We start from the raw sequence: 19,627 nt of genomic DNA on the forward strand, positions 1-19,627 counted from the left end.
CGAGAGAGGATAGACGAGTTAAAGATATAGAAAATGAAGCATAGACGTGAGATAAAATGCATAAAAGCCTAACTTTGTGAATGGTCAAGCATGAGCTCTTTTGCTTTGGCCATGTCACTCACACTGTCACACATCATAAGCAAATTAAACAACACACATGGAGAATGCATGGCTATATATGATGGGAGAGAAAAAGTTTCATCATTTAATGAGTGGCAGTAACAGTAGCAGTAGCAGCAGCAGCAAAGCTAAGGCGTGACAGCGATCGAACTAAACTGGGTCGTAGCCTTAAATGTTTTAAACCAATGTTTTGACTCTTATATGATGATATAGAGGATGGTAGAATGTTCATGATATTCAAAATGTTATGAATTTGAAATAGAAAAATAATTAACATAAAATTATATGTAATTTAATAAAAGAACTAATTTATTATAAATGTATATGTTTTTTGCTTTTCTAATTTAATTTATGTCTCGTAAGATTTAATTATATTTTCATAAAATACAGGACTCAAACTCTAAAAGTTAAGACATATTTTTTGTCTGTAGATAGATAAACCTGATCACAAAAGTTTCCTACAAACTAACTATATGAAAACTCATAAATGTAAAATTTATGGACAAAAAAGAAAAACTCGTAATATCACAAATAATTATAATAAAGATTATAAAATACACAATAACTTTACCAATTGAAGTATATATTTATAATTTAAAGCTCATAAGATATTAGATAACAAATCTGTATGACACTGTAAAATCAGATCCAAAACTACAACCATTGAGAAAATTTTCACTAGAATCATACCTCAAAATTTTAGAACTGAACCAGAACATATCATGTGTCTAACAACACATAAGTTGTGAGGAGAGGGTGACCGGCAGTGTCTGAATAAAATTGATAGTTGTTGGGTTGGTGGTACTGAGAATTTTGTCATGTTTCTGTCCGTGGGTGATTGTGCAGTGCTTCCTCTTAATATTTGTAATGCCGAACTTTGACTTCTTGCCTTTTTATCTTCATCATTCATATTTTCATTTCAAGTTCAACGGGAACACGTACAATGCGGCATTTTGATATTAAGTTAAATAATATATTGATTTTATTATTATTTAAATAATAAAATTAATAAAATATTATCTAAAATATTATTATTTTTTATTTAAAATATCAATATTTTTTTAATGTTTTTGATAAAGTGTCGAACAATAACAAAATCAATAGAAAAAATAACAAAATCGATAGAAATAATAATGTTTCCGATAATTTTTTTATTGATTTTATTATTTAAATAATAACAAATTTGATAACTCATTTTTTAACCGTATATTAAAAATACCGCACGTGATCATTTTTCGAATTCAACCCTTGTCCTACACCCAATGCTAGTAATTATATTCTGACTTTTATTACTTTTTTTCACAAGTTCCAATTTCTCATGTGAGCCTTATTTGACACTTTACCATAGTACATTTAAAAATACATTTGTATAATTGATATTTTAAGTTCATAAGTGGGGTTAAAAACAATGTTACGTTTCATTTTAATTTATTTGAATTCCATTGAGTGTAATATTTTATACCCATTATTGATTCATATTTAGAGAAGTGTTATTCCATTCGAATCCGGTTTAACTTTTAAGATTTAAACTTGAATCTGATATGATCTGACGTAAATATATACATATCTCATTTTTATTAGGTGAAATATTGACATAATTGAAAAAAATAAAGATATTATCTCTAAATACATAAAGATCAATTATATTATTATTTTCAAATCGACGTAACATAACAAAAATAATCACTATCAATGCTAATATAAGTCTAATATAAGTCATTAACTAACTAAAACTGAAACTTGCCGCATTTATTAATCCCAGATACGAAAAGCACTTATTATTTCACTTAAAAAATAAATAAAATAAGAAAATGCCACGTTTGCCATTGCCAAGGCCAGCTCGCAAGTAAAAGAAGGCAGAGCTTTAAGCTTAAGCTGCCTCTTTCTCTCTCTCGCTGGAAACTTCATTTGTCGCTTTACCTTTCTCTCCAATTCTTACTATCCTTCTGTTTATTCCGAGAGAAAATCAGATCAGATCTTTCAGAAAAAATATATTTTGTTGTTGTTGTTGTTGTTTTTTTTTAATTTTAATATTACCGACCAGTTTCCCCCCGAAATTCATCCACATTTTCCCACAAAAAGTTTCTTCTTTTTAGTTTTATGATGTTTTTTTTTCATTTGAGTTCTCTCTCTTTATTCTCGAGAGATTCGGTGCGGTTTGGTGTTTGATTGATAGATTCCCACCTCTGGAGTCTTATACGTGGGTGCCTTTTTAATTTCTCTTGTTTCTTAATGGTGAGTGGAAATGGAGGATTGGGGATCCGTACGATTTTGACGTGGTAAATGATTAAGCATCGTAGAGATTTGAATGCGTTGCGGCGTTATTCATCTTTTAATAGCATTAACTCTGCTTTACTCTCATTTTTTAACGCCCTTTTCTTTCACCGCTGCCAAACACTTAATTCCTCCGTTGTTCTTCTTCCACTGAAATTTGATGATTTCATGTTGGTTGGTTTTTTTATTGCTTACAGAGGAGAAGATATTTTCCATTTTTGGGAATTGGGAATTTATTTTATAGCTTCAGCAGTCGTGACTCGTGAGGCAGAATTAATGATAACTGAGAGAAAAAGCTTATTCAATTTCGTTTGTCCAGATCTGATCATCTTCATTATTCTTGTCATATCTCTACTCTAGATTTATTTTAGGTTTACTTTTTTTCATAAATTTTGCTGTTTTTTTTATAATAACTGCTTATTCGTATAAGATGATTCGTTTGCTTTTGTTTTCTATTTGTTTTCCATAATGCGCAGATCAGGATGGTTTTTTTTACATTCCATTGAACAACATTAATAGCTTCAAAATCAAAGCTTTTCCTGCTCAATTGTATAGAGATGTCAGGTATATTAATTAATCCTGCTGTATGTTTACTTGTTTTGTTAGAAAATGCTTTTATATCCTTCCAATTTATTGTATTGGGAAAAGGGGTGGAAGAAATTGTGGCAAATGATGAAAGCAGAGATAGAAGGTCTGATTTTGATAACTCTGAGGATGAGAGGAGGAGATCCAAAATTGGGAATCTGAAAAAGAAGGCCATAAATGCATCCAACAAGTTCACTCATTCTCTCAATAAAAGAGGGAAGAGGAAAATAGATTACAGGGTCCCTGCTGTATCTATCGAGGATGTCAGGGATGCAAAGAGGAGGGTGCTGTGCATGAGTGCGTCAAAAGCTTCTCCATGAGGATTTGTTGCCACCTAGGCATGATGATTATCATACTTGTTGAGGTTAGTTGTTGCTTTGGGCAACTGTTGCTTACTTACTAAAGCATGCTGATTAATGCTACTGCTCTTTTAACTTGTAGATTCTTGAAAGCTAGAGAGTTTAATATTGAGAAAACAATCCAGATGTGGGTAGAAATGCTTAAATGGAGGAAAGAGTTTGGAACAGATACCATTTGGAGGTGAGGAATGCTTAGTTTGTTGTATTTCTTTCTTTGCTTCTTCATCGGAAAAGAGTTAACAGATAAGACCTAAAAGGAATGTATTGCATCATTTGACTAGTCCAAATAGCCTGGCACCCTTAAATATTATGTTTATTTCACGAAGGGCTAGAATTATATTTTTATTTTTCTTTAATTATACAAATTTTAACCTTTGTTGAATGAACAGGATTTTGAGTTTGAAGAGCTAGAGGAAGTATTGCAATACTATCCCCAAGGGTACCATGGAGTTGACAAGGAAGGGAGACCTGTTTATTGAGCGGCTAGGAAAAGCTCATCCAAGTAGGATTATGAAAATCACCACCATAGATCGATATCTGAAGTACCATGTCCAAGAGTTTGAGAGAGCTCTATTGGAGAAATTCCCTGCTTGTTCAATTGCTGCAAAGCGACAAATCTGTTCAACAACTACTATATTGGATGTACAAGGACTGGTATATGGCTCTTATCTTTAATGTCCTTCAACAATTTGATATTTGACAACATTAAAAAATACCATTCTGGTAGAACTTTGCTAGCCTTGTAGCTTTTAGAAAAAATGCATTGTTATTCTACTAAAATTTTTCTTTTATGCATGGGTCTGGACTAAAAGTGAATGCAAAAGCTTATTTTTACCTTGATCTTTGCTATGGCATCATTTCATTGATGACTTGGAACAAAGGCACTAATGGAGTGTGTGATAGGGTCTGTCATATTTTCTGTCGGATTTTGCAATAAGTTCTTCTGCTAGTGATTGGTGTTGTTGTTTACTTTATTTCACCCAAGTGGTATAATTATAATCACTGATTAAATGTTGTTTTTGAACTGCGTACCAATTCTTTGTTTCCTCTAAAGCAGCCAAATGATAGGATAATTAATGATTAGATGTTTTTGAAGTGATTGCTGATCCCCTAATTGGTGATTAAATGTTATTCTTGAATGTAGAGCATGAAGAATTTTAGCAGGACTGCTGCAAATCTTTTGGCTGCCATGAGTAAAATAGACAACAGTTATTACCCTGAGGTATTTTATCTAATCCATTCATGTTTTTACTTTCTGTTGCTACTTGGAATGTAATTCTTTTTTATATTGCTATACAGACATTACACAGAATTTATGTAGTCAATGCTGGTCCTGGATTCAAGAAGATGCTTTGGCCTGCTGCTCAGAAATTCCTGGATGCAACGACAATTGGGAAGATAAATGTAAAGGATATTGCATTAGGCATTTCTTTCTATTCCTTTCTCTTCCTCAGTGGTTATTCAATGCTATTTGCTAATTGTAGGTCTTGGAGCCTAAATCTCTTGGTAGGCTACTGGAGGTCATCGACTCTAGGTCTGTTAAATATCTGTTCATTCTTACCCTTGAGAGAATTCACCTTATGATCTCTCCTAAGTCCTTGCTTTTCTTCACCTCTTTCAGTCAATGCCAGATTTCTTAGGAGGGTCATGCACCTGCTCTACAGATGGAGGGTGTCTTAGATCCAATAAAGGTCCGTGGAATGATCCGAAGATAATGAAGGTAGCCATCCTTTTAGTCCTTGGAATGGTTTTTAGACATGATTTAGGTTTTACTGAACTTTTATCTGGAGATTAACATGTATAATGTTTCCATTGATAGCTTGTACATAATGCAGAGGCAACATTTGTGAGGCAAATTACAAGAGTATCGAATGACCAGCATAACTATGAATCTTATATTCAGATACGAGCACTAAAGGCAAGTATTGTGTCCTGCGATCATTCAGGACATCAGTATTCTGTGATTATAATACATTCTCATGCATGTTTTTCAACATATACTCTGTCAGGGAACGACTAGTGACGCATCAGTAGCAGAGTCTGGGTCAGAGATGGATGACCAGTGTTCTCCAATTGGACGAACAAGCTCTGCGTTTTCTTGTTTGGCACCAGTTCGTGAAGAAGTGAGTTGCAAAAGCAAAGAAATCTGTTTTATTGATAAGTGATGTGTGCTTCTGGCCTTTTTTAATAAGTTTGATTGTAATTTATGCAGGTGAGGGTGTCGGATCCAAATGCTTATTATAGTTGCGATGATGGTTTCCCTATGATTGAGAAAACCATAGAAAGTGCCCAAGGAATGACATATTCCCTAGATCAGTTGCCCAATTATAGTAATGTGGATAGCCAATCTCCTGAAAGAGCATATTTTCATTCAGAAGGTATTTGAAAATGCCATTTCATCACAGTAACGTTTCTTGTTTACTATCTGATTAATGTATGATGTTGATAATTTACCATATATAGTTGATGTTTATTTGTTATAATCCCCTACCCTTGGATTTTCTTTTCCCCCTCTAAATTGGTATTAAATTTCAGGAACTTCAATCACACGTTTGTTAGACACTGTTAAGGAAAAGTTTGGGAGAAGGAATATTCATTCCGTGGCAAAAATGCTAATAGCTTTATTGGTTAGACTGGCTACTTTTATTCGCACTGTTCGATTTGAAGCTTGGCGAAGGCCAAACTCTAATCATCCTTCCAATACAATGGAACCCACACGAATGGCCATTCAAATTCAACAGTGCAAGAAGCTGTTAAGGAAGAAGACCATTTCCGTCCTTGTGTTGAGCGTCTTCAGAAACTCGAGAAAGCATTTGAGGAACTTAGCAACAAGCCTCCTGTAATTCCCTTAGAAAAGGAGAAAATGCTCATGGAATCTCTGGACCGGATCAAATCTCTCGAGTTTGACCTTGACAAAACTAAGCGAGTATGGCTCATCTTGGTTACTTTATAAAAGTGAGAGGTTCAGAGGCAGGATATTGATTTCAGTTTTGATAGATTTTTTGATAATGATGTCATTTTATACAGGTCCTACATGCTACAGTAATGAAGCAACTTGAGATTGCCGAGTGGCTGGATAATATACGAGCATCTAAATATCGTGTAAGTTCCATTCTCCATAAAATAGTTTAATTTTATCACGTTTAATTCTGTCAAACGTGACAAGAGTCAGAAGAACGGAAGGGGTAATCAAGAAGTAATAAGTGAGGCAATTGATTGATAATTTCACACGAAATGAAAAGGAGGTGTTAGTGAGAGAAGCTCCTCCTTCTCTCTAAAATCAGTTGTTTGATAAGTTTTTCTGTCTTTATTCCTTTTAATTTCTCTTTGATGTCGAGTAAGGTGAGAGTTCCTGTTGAGAAAACTATTTCACAGTGATATTTTCAACATTCCAGAGATTTTTCATTACCAAGGTCTTTGGTTATTTTTCGATAAATGGCGAGGTGGTTGATTCTTTCATCCCTAATAAAAGAAGCAAGGGAGGAAGTAGATTTGGTTTTGTTTGTTTCACCAGACTGGAGGACGCGAGGAAAGCTATCAACTGTGTTGATGATCTTGGATTCATTGTAACAAAGTTTGAGTTTTCATGGCGAGATATCATCCTCGTGATGTTTTCTGGAGGAAGAATTTCTCTGGTCCATATCCAGTCGAGGGCAAGAGTGTAGTGGAGGATGTTAGTCATACGGAGGCCCCCATTGTTGGTTCTGTTGACGAGAGTAAGCTCAACTATCAAATTGGTAGGATGGTGCAGAATGTTTATTAAGTGGGTAGAGTCGTCTTCGTTGGAAGAGGCATTCGCATCCCCGTTATCCAAGGTGGGGGAGATCGTTGGTGCCTCTCCAGTTAAGTTTCCCGAGCTGGAGGTGGGTGTTGAAGATGCAGGAAGATTTGTGCACTCTTCGGAGGTGCAGTTTGCCGAGAGGTATTCTGAGAAAGAAGAAATTTTTTTCTATTTTGGGGAGTAGTGCTAGAGGTAGCTTCTTGTCGGGTGAGGGTGTGGATAGGAACATAGGCGAGGAATTGATGATGGGTCCGAGGAGGGCTGTGTGGGTCAGGGGATGGTTCTTTCGCAACTTGAGAAAGTGGGGGAACACGAGACATTGCTGGTGCACGTGGAGAGAGAAGCATGGATGTCTTTAAGGACAGTTGTTTTTCTGCACGTGGTTATGAGGGGAGTAAGGATTATTTAATTAATTTTCCCATCCTGGATGGTCGCTTAGTGTCAAGGGATTTGGAAGAGTGAGCCTAAAGGATAAAGTGGATCTGTTGGTTCACGCGGAGAGGGAGAGAAAGAAGATGCCTACAGGAAAAGTAGTGAGCCTGCACATGTTTTGAGGGCTCGAAGGATTATTATAATGATTTCCCCATGTTGGATGGTCGGGTTGAGGCAAGGGTGGTGGAGGATAGGATTCACGAGGGCCTTTCTTACAACTGCGCATACAAAAATCCAAAGGGCAACGCAAGGCAGTACATGAGACCAAAGGAGGGTTTTGGCAACAAATATAGATCTGACCAAATTCGTCTAGATAATTTTACAGCTCCCAAAAGAAGTATAGGGGTTACCGAAGCAAGAGCCATCAGAGTAAGGTGCAGTGGGAGGAAGAGGTGTCTGTTATTGATGGCAGATTCATATATGATTCTGACTTTCCAGCATTGGGGTAGTCCCAACAGAAGGATGCGATCGATTCCTTGCTATTTGGGAAAGAATTGGGTTGGGAGTCTAATGGGTCTGTAGTGTATCTGATTTCGGAAGACTGGCGGGGAAGGAGTAGAAGTTTCAGGTGATCTTCATGTTTTTGTTTGGAGCTGGAAGTTCGGATGGTCTTATCCGACAAGACGAGTTAATGTGGTGGAAATGCGGCTATGTGCGTGCTGTTTTTGTATTCTTCATGATTAAGTTGGTGGCTTTTGAGTTAGAAGTTGGCTTCTTTGGTTTAGTCAGCTGTTACCTTGGTTTTTATTATTGTTGTTTTGTTTTGTTTGGGCGTCTATCGGGCCACGTTTAGGCTTTTAGTTTGGCCAGTCTGTTTTTAGGCTGTTGTTGTTGCTTCGTTGGATTAGGCTGGTTCTGGTAGGATTGTTTGAGGTTGTTTTTGGTGTTTTGTTTGTATTGGGGGTGGCTCTCTGGTTGTATCGTGTATTTTCTATGGTTAATGAAATCTTAAGACACTCTTTTCCTCCTTCCGCTAATCCTTCCGCTAATTAAGGAGCTTCTCTATAAGCTCCTTTAATCATGAAGGAGGTTTTTAACGAGGCCTTCATTCCTAAAAAAAAAAAAGGAGAAACCTAAGACCTAATCTTCTTTGACTTTCAGTTTTAGAACTATGGAAACAAGTGCTATGAAGTTGTATGACAGAAATATGGGCTCTAGCCTCTAGATCAAAATGCCTATTCATTAAATTGATGTATATAGAAATTATTTTCGAGTCACTGTTTAGTCGAATCGATGAGTGATGGATGTATGCATACTTGTTGGCTGTTGTTGCAGCAACGAAGATTGTTTTTGCGTGGAGGTTGTCGGATGTTTTAGACCACGTCCGGTGAGGAGTAGGAGATCGATGTCGATGCAGACAAAGATCATTCGGGGGCAGCTTTGCGGGCAGCAGTGCACAGTTGATGATGAATCATAGGGGATGGACAGTTTCCTTTTAGCTTCGTCTTCATCTCCTTTTAACCACCTACTGTAAGTACAACATGACTGAAGTTATAGTTGAGCTATACGGAATTTTCCGAAGCACAGCTTTGAGACTGTATGTAGAGAGAAAAATACATTTACATATCAGTGAAACATCTTGTAATTGTATCATGCAGCGGGATTTTTGTTTCGTTTTCCATCGTATACGAATGAATATTACCATGCCCTGCTTTAACTGTAAAATCCAAGTTTGTAAAATGGAATTGTGAGCGTAAAGACCAGGCCTTAAAACAAAACGTCATCCTTTATTTTATAGAACTGAGGTGAAAGGAAAATGCCCAAGATTTCCGTATGCAGGGAAATGATCCGAAAGGAAGAAGACGGAAGACGTAGTCTGCATTAACATAACATCAACAGAGCTGAGCTGAGCTAAATTATGGTTGGAGCATCAGTCAAGTATAATATAACCAAAAAATAAAATATCATTCATCCATTTCATGATGGTGATATAAAGAATGATTATTTTTTTAGGATGTCGTTGGCTGAACTCATTAATGAGTTTGGTAAGCCTCTGTAAAATGTAGATGATGAAATATTAAATAAATTCACCAAGGTTGGATTTCTCTATTAAATAAATGATTTTATCATTCCTTATTTGGTTAATATTACAGTTATTTTGTAATAATTTTTTACCTAATGAAAATTTTATAGTAGGATTACGAGTGATCTACATTGTATTTGCTTCATTTAATTAAAAAAATCTTAATATATTTAATTGAAAGAATATAAAATTATCTAAAAAAAATTATCAAATTCAATTGTGATTGTTACATAATTTTATAAAATAATTAATGATTCATTAAGTCCTTGAATTTTGGGGGGGGGGAATTTCAAAGTAACCCTTAAATTTTTTATGACTCAATTAAGCTCTTGAACCTATAAAACTAAACAATATGGTTCTTTTAAAATGTTTGAGAATTAATTAGCTTTTTAAAAATAAATTTTATACAATATGTAAAAAAACTAAAACATTATTTAAAATTTAAAATATAATAAATTATTAAAATATAAAAAACAATTATTAAATAATGAATTATTAAAAATAAAAAATAAAATATTTATAAAATATCAAAATTTAAATATAATTTTATCAAAAGAATCTTCACTCCCCATATCCATATGTTCCAAACTCTAAACTCTGCCCATAGTGTTCCAAACAAAATATTAAATTATCATATCGAAATTTAAAATCATAATTTATAATTTCAAATAATACAAAACTAAACGGCCATTAAATCAGTTCATGGTGGGTGGGACAGAAGACTAATGCCTCCATGTGAGTTTTGGACCCAAATCATGGTCAATTTATGAGTTCATTATTTAGACATTTTCAATATATTGATCCCAGTTTCTACAGTGAAAATTATGGCCACCATTTTGGTTAATCATTAGCCTTTGCAAAAAATATAATTATTAGCATAATAACTTTTCGTCTTCTAATGATCTAATCCTTTCAGCTGCTTCTTGTTGTCCTTTTTTTGTAATATTTAAACATGGAACCAATTGAGGGGAAAAAAGCAATCGAATTGAGTTGAGAATGGTAAGAAATTCCAATTCGAATCAATGTTTAATATTTTATAAAATGTGTCAGGAGTCCCCTTTGTTTTTAGTTTGACCGATTTTGGTCACCAATTCTTTAATTAAGTGTGTTTGGTCTCTTACGTTATTAGTCCGTTCGATTTAAATCCCTCAAACTGTTAATGTTCGTTAACCCATTAACAAAAGTATTACGTGACGACTAAAAAAAAAACCACGTGCATCCACCTATTTCTTCTTCTTCTTTCCCCAAAACTCATTCTCATCAACACTCTTATCCTTAAAAAAGTACAACAACCCATTCTTATTAACACCCTTACCTTTAATTTAAAAAAATATCCACGTCAACTATGGAAACATGGGGTGGTCACTATCCTTACTTCCCCTTGGTCCAGCATCGAGCATACCACTTGAGCCATAGGATGCCCTCCGTCCTTGTGGTAGATATGGCCCACTGTTATAACCTCGTTCGCCACCTTGATTTCCATGATTTTGGCGATTGTATTCTCTTTTTGTTCAATTTGCAAGGTACCTCCTTGAACCACCTGCATGTCCACGAGGCTTCCCATAATGGTGGTCAAGCCCTGCAGCAACTGGCGGTTGTGAACCATGCAGGGTGAATTAGGTCCAGGCCTCAGTTGTGAACTATAATGGTGGTCAAGCCTAACTGATCTCAGAACCCTCTCTTACCATCTCAATCTGATTGTTTCTTTACAAAAATGGGTCTGATTGCTTCAGTCAGATACTCTTTCTACCTACCCATCCCATATCATTTCTCTCACTACTTCACACACCCCAAAATGCAACACCATCATCATCTCTGCTATATCCAGCACTCTATTTGATTTTAGCCTCAACTTCATCTTAAGACACTTATATGCTATCCTCCATTAACACATAACAACTGCTTATGTCAATATGATTTTGTCCATATATAAAACAAAAACAACCAAAAGGGAAACAAACCAATGTCCTTGATACAAAAAAATATATGGTCCACAACAATGGAAAAGAAACCATAGGTCGTAATACCAAACAAAAACATAAAGGTAATATGGACCAAATTCATGGTTAGATCTTCATTTACATGGAAAAATGTAGTATAGTGACCCCCATGCTTTCATAGTTGACGTGGGTCTTTTTTAGAAATTTTTTAAGGGTAATGATGTTGATGAGATTGGGCTGTGTGAATTTTTGAAGGGTTAGAGTGTTGATAAGAATGAGTTGTGGAGAAAGAAGAAGATGATGAAGAAGAAGACACTGTTAACGAGAAGACGTTGGTATCAACTACGACACCTGCTTGGGGTGTGAACTTGCCTGTTCTTATAGTTTTTTTTTCATTACCCATTATTGTCAGAACGAGTATGAAGAAGAAGAAAAGGCAGAGGATGCACGTGAATTTTTTAAAAATATTTAATTGTCACGTAATATTCGTTAATGAGTTAACAGACATTAATAATTGAGAGACTTAAACCCGGACGAATCGATAACATAAGGGATTAAACACAAATAATTAAAAAACAGTGACCAAAGTAAATCATTCCGAAAACAAATGGTACTACTGACATAATTTTCCCTAATTGTTTTTTAAAATAAGGATTGGCAGCTGGAGGAAGAAAAAAAAGGCAAGTATGACGTGTAAATTAATATACGGATAATGAAAAATATATTGAAAATATTATATTTTTAATATATTCGGTAAAAAATTATTATTTTTAATAAAAATGTTATTATTAAACGTTTTATTAGATTTGTTAATATATTTAATAAAATGTTATTTAAATATTATTTTTTAACAAAATATTAATATTTAATAATGTTAAAAAATATTTTAAGTAATTTTTTATCAAAAATATTTAAAAATAATAATATTTTTAATATTTTTTCTTAATAGTATATTAAATTAGGTTAGGACAGAACTCTCAAAGTGAGCTGTTATCAATTTTCAATGAAAACACGGCTTCTTTCCTGTACTCTCTATCTCTCATCTCTTATTCTTTTATCATCCCAAATTCCCACTAACAACTTCATAGTGTCAGCTTCTCCCTTCTTCCATTGCTTGAGCTTGAACCAATAAAAAGAAAGAAAAAGTAAATAGAAGCTGCTGCAAGATTAAAGAAGCTTCAATTTTTGTAATACTCTGTCCCTTAAACTAGAGACAGATCTGTTTCTAAATCGTCTAAAGAAAAAAGGGAAGTTGATGGGGACAATCAAATTGTTGTCTTGGGTTGCAGTTTTCTTCTTTTTGTTGGGTTTCTCCGCTTGCATTTCAATTTCAGGTATTCTTATCAATAAATTTCATAGCTTCTTTCTTTTTCCGAGACCCGTTTTGTGTTTTTTCTAACATGTGCTGATTTGAATGACTGCAGATGGTGTTTTCAGCTCTTTCACTTCTACAGGAAGGAATCCTTCAGACCAAGAAAGGTTCTTTTTTCTCTTCTTTTTTGTATATTGTTTAGGATAAGACTGAAGTGTTTGGTACCAGATCTGATGCCTAGGTTTGGGTAGTTTGATTCTTGGTGTGAGCTCATTTGAGATCTTGCATCATTTTAGCCAATTACATGAGTTTTGAAACAAATGAATATGATTTTGGCTAGTTTGAAATCTTTACCATGGGGAGAAACTTGTTCAAGGTACTTAAGAAAAATCTTGAGAAGGGGAGAAAAGGGATTTGATTGCCTTTCTGGTTTCCATGAAACCGATGATGTGAAATCTGCTGATTAAGTGTTTGCTTCCATGGATGCACTACTTGAACTGAAAAAAATTGAATCTCATAGTGTTTCTGGGTTCATCTCATATTTGAAACCATCTACTGATGGAACAATCCACAAAATTTATCATGTATCAAGCCATTCTTTTGTAGCAAAATGAGCAGTTTATTGGTTAAAGTCTTTTCTTCTATGGAGTTTTCAAGTGCTATCATTCATTTGATGTTGCCTGCTAACAGCTCATAATCCTTTCCATAATGTCTTATTCATGCAGATTTTGTGAGTCCTATTGTTTCATTTTCTTAGTGCTAAGGCCTAAAGGTGTCTCTAGGATTTTCGAACTGATATGGCGAATGTTAAAATCATCAGATTTGTCTCGAATTAGATATGGTTACCCTTCTATTTTACTCGTGACTGACACATATGCGGACATGGGTATAGGGATAAGACCCTAATTCAAGGTACAAATACCCATGTCCAACACACTCATTCGAGTATGACTAACATAGAACCTAATAGCATCCTCCATATTTGACCAAATATGTAGGTATCTTTTGCTTGGCTCATTGAAGATTCCAAAAGTGCATTCAATGTCTTAAGGCCTTGATCTTTGAGCTTAAAGATTATATATACATATATATATATATAGTTTGAAGCAACAGCACTTTTGGGGGAAGGTTTAGTTGTTTAACTTCGAACGTGAAATATAATTAGATTTTGACATACAATTCCTGATACTTTGCAGCATGCCCTGTTAACTTTGAGTTCCTGAACTACACAATCATCACAAGCCGATGCAAAGGACCCAAGTTTCCACCTGAAAGCTGTTGTTCAGCGTTAAAGGATTTCGCTTGTCCTTACGTAGAACAGATCAACGACTTGACGAACGAATGTTCTTCGACGATGTTCAGCTACATTAATCTTTACGGGAAATACCCTCCGGGCCTTTTTGCCAGCGAGTGTCGTGAAGGGAAATTAGGGCTTGCTTGCCCTGCATTAGCACCGTCAGCATCGGAGAACGCCAGCGGCAGTCAGCAGCTGATAAGTAACCTACTGATGCTGGTGATGGCCACAGCCATAGCCACCGCTATCTTGTTGTGAAAGCCTGGAAATGAATTCCAAATCATTCCATTTGTTGATTATATATATTTTCCCACTTTTAACATTGCGAAGAAGAGTTTCAGTGTTCTCATTTCATCCATCAGCTTCGTTCTTAGTGCATGCTTCTTATTTGTATTTCGTTTTGTGCCGAAGTACATCATAATTATAGTAATTTAATTAAATTATTTTACTTTTTGACATGGCTAAAAATTAGTGCATGCTTTAACTTCGTACATTTAATTATTTTATGATTTTCGAATAATTATCAATGTAAATCTATTTATAATATTTCACTAAAGGGAGACAATCTAAGAAAACCGCCACCGGGGACAAAGGCTGGCAATCAAAAGGTTATGAATCAGGAAACCATGTGAGTTTAAACAACCTACCTCCCGTTTCACCCCTGACCGAGGTAACCAGAACAACACCTCCTCGTAACAAAAACCCCTAGTCTCGAGGTGACTGGTAGTGAATCCGAGAAAGCTCCATAAGGAAAAAGTAATGAGGTAGGTAACGCCTACCATACTGAAGATATAGTTGACGTGAGGACTCCCATGAAGTGGTTACGACCTCCCTTTAGTAAGGCTTTCTATGGATATTGTATTCTGGAATATTCAAGGTCTTTTAAACCTAGAATTGTTGCTTTTTTGGATTTAACAAGGTCTTTTAAACCTAGAATAGTTGCTCTTTGTGAGACCAGAACTAGTAGAGTTAGAGCTTGTTGAAAATCGGGTAACGTGCGGAAACAACTTATTACCCCAAAAGCATTGGAGGATTTCCTGTTATGTGATTTTAACACATGGATTATTAAAAATAGAATGTAATTAGCTGTATGACAACGGCAACATGGACTGGGCAACACTTTTCAGCTCGATACTTTGGACCATTTGGGATAGAAGGAACAAAGTTATTTGATATTCTGATATGTGCGAGAGAGAATCGATCATCGAGAAAGGGATGAAATGGACATCAGATATCATTAACTCAAGGAACTCATACAACCAACCCACAGAGAACTAACAAGAGAGGAAACAAAATGGAGTCCACCAATGGTAAACTGGTGCAAAGTTAATAAGACGGAGCTCGAGACTCGAGCACTGGAGAAGCAACCTGTGGGGGGGTGACAAGAGATCACGCTGGCAAGTGGCAAAGGGGTTTTATGAAAAAGATGGGTATCTGTTCCACCCTTGAAGCGGGACTATGGGACATATACGAGGGATTGAAAATGGCTTGAGAGATGGGCGAAAAACAAGTTGTGATGGAGACTTACTGCAGAGAGGCTTTAGATATGATACAAGACGATAATAGAGAGGCTGGGCAGCTAACAATCCTTCAGCTTACTCGTTCACTCCGCCAGAGATTGGAATGTAATCTTAAGCACACTCATAGGGAGAGCAATACAATAGCTGATGCTCTAGCCAAATGGCCAGGTGGCTATCTCAGGATTACTAGGAGTATCCAACTTGAAAGCATTGCAAAAGGCTAAGCCTTCCACCTTTATATACAAATATTGAAAATGATATGACAGTAAGATGAGTAAATTTATTATTATTAATAGAATTAAGGAACAAATATTATTTTTTATACCTCTTGGATTTCTTATACTAAAATATATATATCTCTTTAGAAAAATGCAATTCCCTTGTTGATTTTTTTAATCTCCAGATCGGAGAAGAAGGCCATCTTCCATCCCATAATCTCACCTAATTTAAAATGTCTTGTTTTCTTTCTTCTCTTCCCCCCCCCCCCCTTGTTGTATCCTTTCACTGCTTCAGGATCCATTTGTTGATATTTATATTCTTCGATCATGATTTTTCTTTGTTTATGTGATCCTTTCTGCTAATCGCTTCATACGTACGTATAGAAATTAATTCCTTTTATTTATTTATTTTTAAAAAGGAAAATTAGGGTTCCTCCCCCTCATCAGTTTTTGTTATCGATGTTTGTTTTTGGATAAGTGTTATTATTCTCAATTGAATTTTGTTCTTGTTGTTGCATGGTTGTTTCGGAGTTTAATTTAGTTTTTTGGTTGGAATTTCCATTAGGGTTTATATTAATCAGGCTATTTTCCCTTCTTTTTAATCATTGCTTGCAATTTTAGTTTGCAGACCCTTAAATTTGTATGCTTATGAGATTTGATTTCTCTATAGGAAGCAAAACATTCCAAGTTAGGGACCTTGGGAAGTTTTTGTAGTGCGCTTCTTCGGGTGTTGCATACTGCATAGTTAATGGAGAAGCTAATTTCTGCATCGATCCTAACGTTATTATAGACTTGTAGCATAATTGAATTGAATATTGCAAAATTTACTTCAGTATTGGGTATAACATATTCCTTAAAATAATCTATGACGTTATTGACTTGTGGGCTATTTAGCTTTCTAATTTCTTTTTCTCCTTGCCGATGTAACTATGTAAATGTTGTGCTTCATACGTGTCGAAAAGGGACTTAAAACTACTTATATGATGGATTTGTTATTGTTTAGGGCATCTATTTCTATTCTTTTTAGATTGTAACTTGCAAGTTGAAAAGGGACTTAAAACGCACCATTTTACTGTCGTGACAATTTCAAATTTGCCCCATCTGATCAATTACAATCTTCAGTTCATCAGTGTATTTAGCACAAATTTCACTCCTAAAAAATCTAAGCCAATACAATATTCCAATTCAATGTAGTGTGACCTTTTTCTTTGTTGGTATGGACGTATGTCATTAATTTATTGTGGATGCTTAAATTTATATTGGTGTAGTTCTATCGGTTGGATTATGTGCCATTACCAAGAAGATGACCCTGAATATATGGAGGAGTATGACATGGAAGACATAGAAGATGACATGGATGAAGAGTTTCCCAGCTGATATATCTCTGGCTCAGACTCTGATGTTGATGAAAATGACTACTCGGTTTGTTTTCTGTTTTACAAGACCACATGGGCATTTCTTTAACAACTAAATTCATGAATCATTACCTTAGACAAATATACAATATGGCCATGTTCTAGTATTATATATTCATGAACTTGAAACCCTGATTTCCCTGTACTGCAGAATAATAAAATATCCGATACTTCTGCTGCTCAAGCTAGAAGAGGAAAAGACATCCAGGGAATTCCTTGGGATCGGCTTAGCATCACTAGGGAAAAATACAGGCAAACTAGGATAGAACAGTATAAGAACTATGAGAATATCTCTAACTCTGGAGAAAGGTCAGGGAAGGTAAAAATACTTATAAGTTGCACCCTTTCTTATATAAGAATTCTTTGCTTTAATGTTTCGGTGCTAATTGAGCTAAATTTGTACATAGGATTGCAAAAGTACCAAGAAGGGTGCCTCATTTTATGACTTCTAACTAAATTCAAGATCCATAAAATCAACAATACTTCATTTTCAGGTAAGCTAAATGGAAATTTTCATTTCATTAATCAGCTATCGTTACCCCATTAATATTATGTGAGGTCATAGAAGTTTTTCTTTTCTTTTTCCATTTTAAAGAACCTTTCTCCTATCTCAAGATGTTTCTAGTAGACCTTTCTTTTTTGTGTGCTTTTGACTGTGCTGTGTTTACTATTGTTGACTGGTAAACATATCCATTTGTGGTGATGCAGTTGAGGAACTTGGTATGGGCTACATCAAAACATGATGTTTACCTTATGTCACATTTTTCTGTCATTCATTGGTTTTCATTGAAACACAAACGTGAAATTCTTAATGTTTCTGGCCATGTGGCACCATCCGAGGTCAGTGTTCTGCCAGTGATTTTGCTTTTTCTCTGAATTGTTGGTTTTTTACCCTTTTATTTCACCCTATCTTATTTCTTCTGTGATTGATGAACGTGTCTTTTCTTCCTTTAGAAACATCCTGGAAATCTGATGGAAGGTTTTACTCAAAACTCAAGTCAGTACTCTTGCAGTTAAAGATAAGTTGCTGGTTGCTGGAGGATTCCAGGGTGAACTGATATGCAAGGTAAGTACTAAGTAGTGTGTCATTTTCTTTGGCCAGTCAATGTAAGTTCCATATGCAGGGGATTCGTTTCATTTTAAAGATTTGTACATACACTTACTACTATTCCATCTAAAAATTTTATTATGCAATATGCTAATAATTGGTTTATTAACTGTAAAAGAAACACTTGAGGAGAGAGATTATAATCTCTGCTTATGCATATGCTTTTGCAGCATATTTCTCTGAGCCCTGATGGGAAACTTCTAATAATCGTTGGAGACAACCCTGATGTTATGTTGGTGGACTCTGACACAGGGAAGGTAGTTGTTTCTTTCTTTTGTACCATTTATTTTATATATACCACTTTTTGGAGATTTCAAAGGCTAGGACTTCGTGTTTGGCTAATGTGAAATCATGTTGCAGACTGTTATGCCCTTGGATGGACACTTGGACCATTCATTTGCTTCAGCATGGCATCTTGATGGTGTCTCTTTTGCAACTGGTAACCAAGACAAAACTTGCCTGATTTGGGATGTTCGGAACTTGTTCGAGTCAGTTGCAGTTCTCAAGGGAAATCTTGGAGCGATGCAGTCCGTACGCTACACATCTGATGGTAGGTACACGGCAATGGCTGAGCCTGCTGACTTTGTCCATTTATATGATGTGAAAAGTGGGTAAGAGAATGAGCAAGAAATTGATTTCTTCGGTGAGATATCTGGGCTATCCTTCAGTCCAGACACAGAGTCTCTCTTCATTGGTGTATGGGATCGTACATATGGTAGCCTTCTTGAGTATGGCCGACGGAGGAACTATGCATACCTCGATTCCCTAATAATGTGAGTCGATTCTTATGAAGTATGCAAAATAAGGGCGTCACTTGGTTCCTGATGAAACTTGAGCAGTAGAAAAGGGGGAAATGCAAAATAAGCTTTTGTCGGTTTGGTTATTGATGTGGTATCTGAGCAGTAAAAGAGGGTTTTAGATGTAAATGTAAAATGTGTGCTCTGTAAACTTTAGGGGCTTGCCGTTAAATTAGATAATTGGTTTTCTTATCTGCATAAGAGGTTAATGGGAGGGTATGTACAGAAGGCCTGTTGATGTGAACAAGAATGATAGAACTATGGTTCCCAGTTCCTTTGGAACTAGTCAATTTTATTTTCCATTTTGTTTTCTTTTGCACTTTGCTCTTTACTCTTTACATGTGTAGCTTTTTATTTTGTCGAGATATAGACTTGGATTAGAATCAAGAATCTATGATCCAAAACAAACCAGTGAACCAAAGCCAAGTGGGCATCCAAAATCTTTCCCC

The 19,627-nt window shown here is 35.4% G+C and overlaps 1 protein-coding gene and 3 pseudogenes across 4 annotated transcripts; all 4 read left to right on the forward strand.

Moving 5' to 3' along the window:
• The first annotated feature begins 1,981 nt into the window (after nucleotides 1–1,981).
• Nucleotides 1,982–3,322, forward strand: LOC120123291 (phosphatidylinositol/phosphatidylcholine transfer protein SFH13-like). Of its 4 annotated transcripts, XR_005516182.1 has the most exons (4): nucleotides 1,982–2,399; nucleotides 2,592–2,765; nucleotides 2,871–2,958; nucleotides 3,043–3,112. XR_005516182.1 is itself a non-coding variant. In XM_039142208.1 (3 exons), the coding sequence occupies exons 2-3, from the start codon at nucleotides 2,952–2,954 to the stop codon at nucleotides 3,297–3,299; spliced, it is 264 nt and encodes an 87-aa protein (XP_038998139.1). In that variant the 5' UTR covers nucleotides 1,994–2,399; nucleotides 2,871–2,951; the 3' UTR covers nucleotides 3,300–3,322. The 4 variants fall into 4 exon arrangements, 3 of the variants coding, with proteins under 3 accessions (XP_038998139.1, XP_038998136.1, XP_038998138.1); XM_039142208.1 differs by lacking the exon at nucleotides 2,592–2,765 and having other exon boundaries at nucleotides 1,994–2,399; nucleotides 3,043–3,322; XM_039142205.1 differs by lacking the exon at nucleotides 1,982–2,399 and having other exon boundaries at nucleotides 2,425–2,765; nucleotides 3,043–3,322.
• Nucleotides 3,323–3,483: 161 nt separating this feature from the next.
• On the forward strand, nucleotides 3,484–9,233 carry LOC120123394 (annotated as a pseudogene).
• A 3,345-nt stretch (nucleotides 9,234–12,578) lies between these two features.
• On the forward strand, nucleotides 12,579–14,475 carry LOC120123295 (annotated as a pseudogene).
• A 2,136-nt stretch (nucleotides 14,476–16,611) lies between these two features.
• Nucleotides 16,612–19,499, forward strand: LOC120123395 (annotated as a pseudogene).
• The last annotated feature ends 128 nt before the right edge of the window (nucleotides 19,500–19,627 follow it).

This window comes from Hibiscus syriacus, unplaced genomic scaffold (assembly GCF_006381635.1).
Source record: "Hibiscus syriacus cultivar Baekdansim isolate YM2019G1 unplaced genomic scaffold, ASM638163v2 tig00110392_pilon, whole genome shotgun sequence".
NCBI lineage: Eukaryota > Viridiplantae > Streptophyta > Magnoliopsida > Malvales > Malvaceae > Hibiscus > Hibiscus syriacus.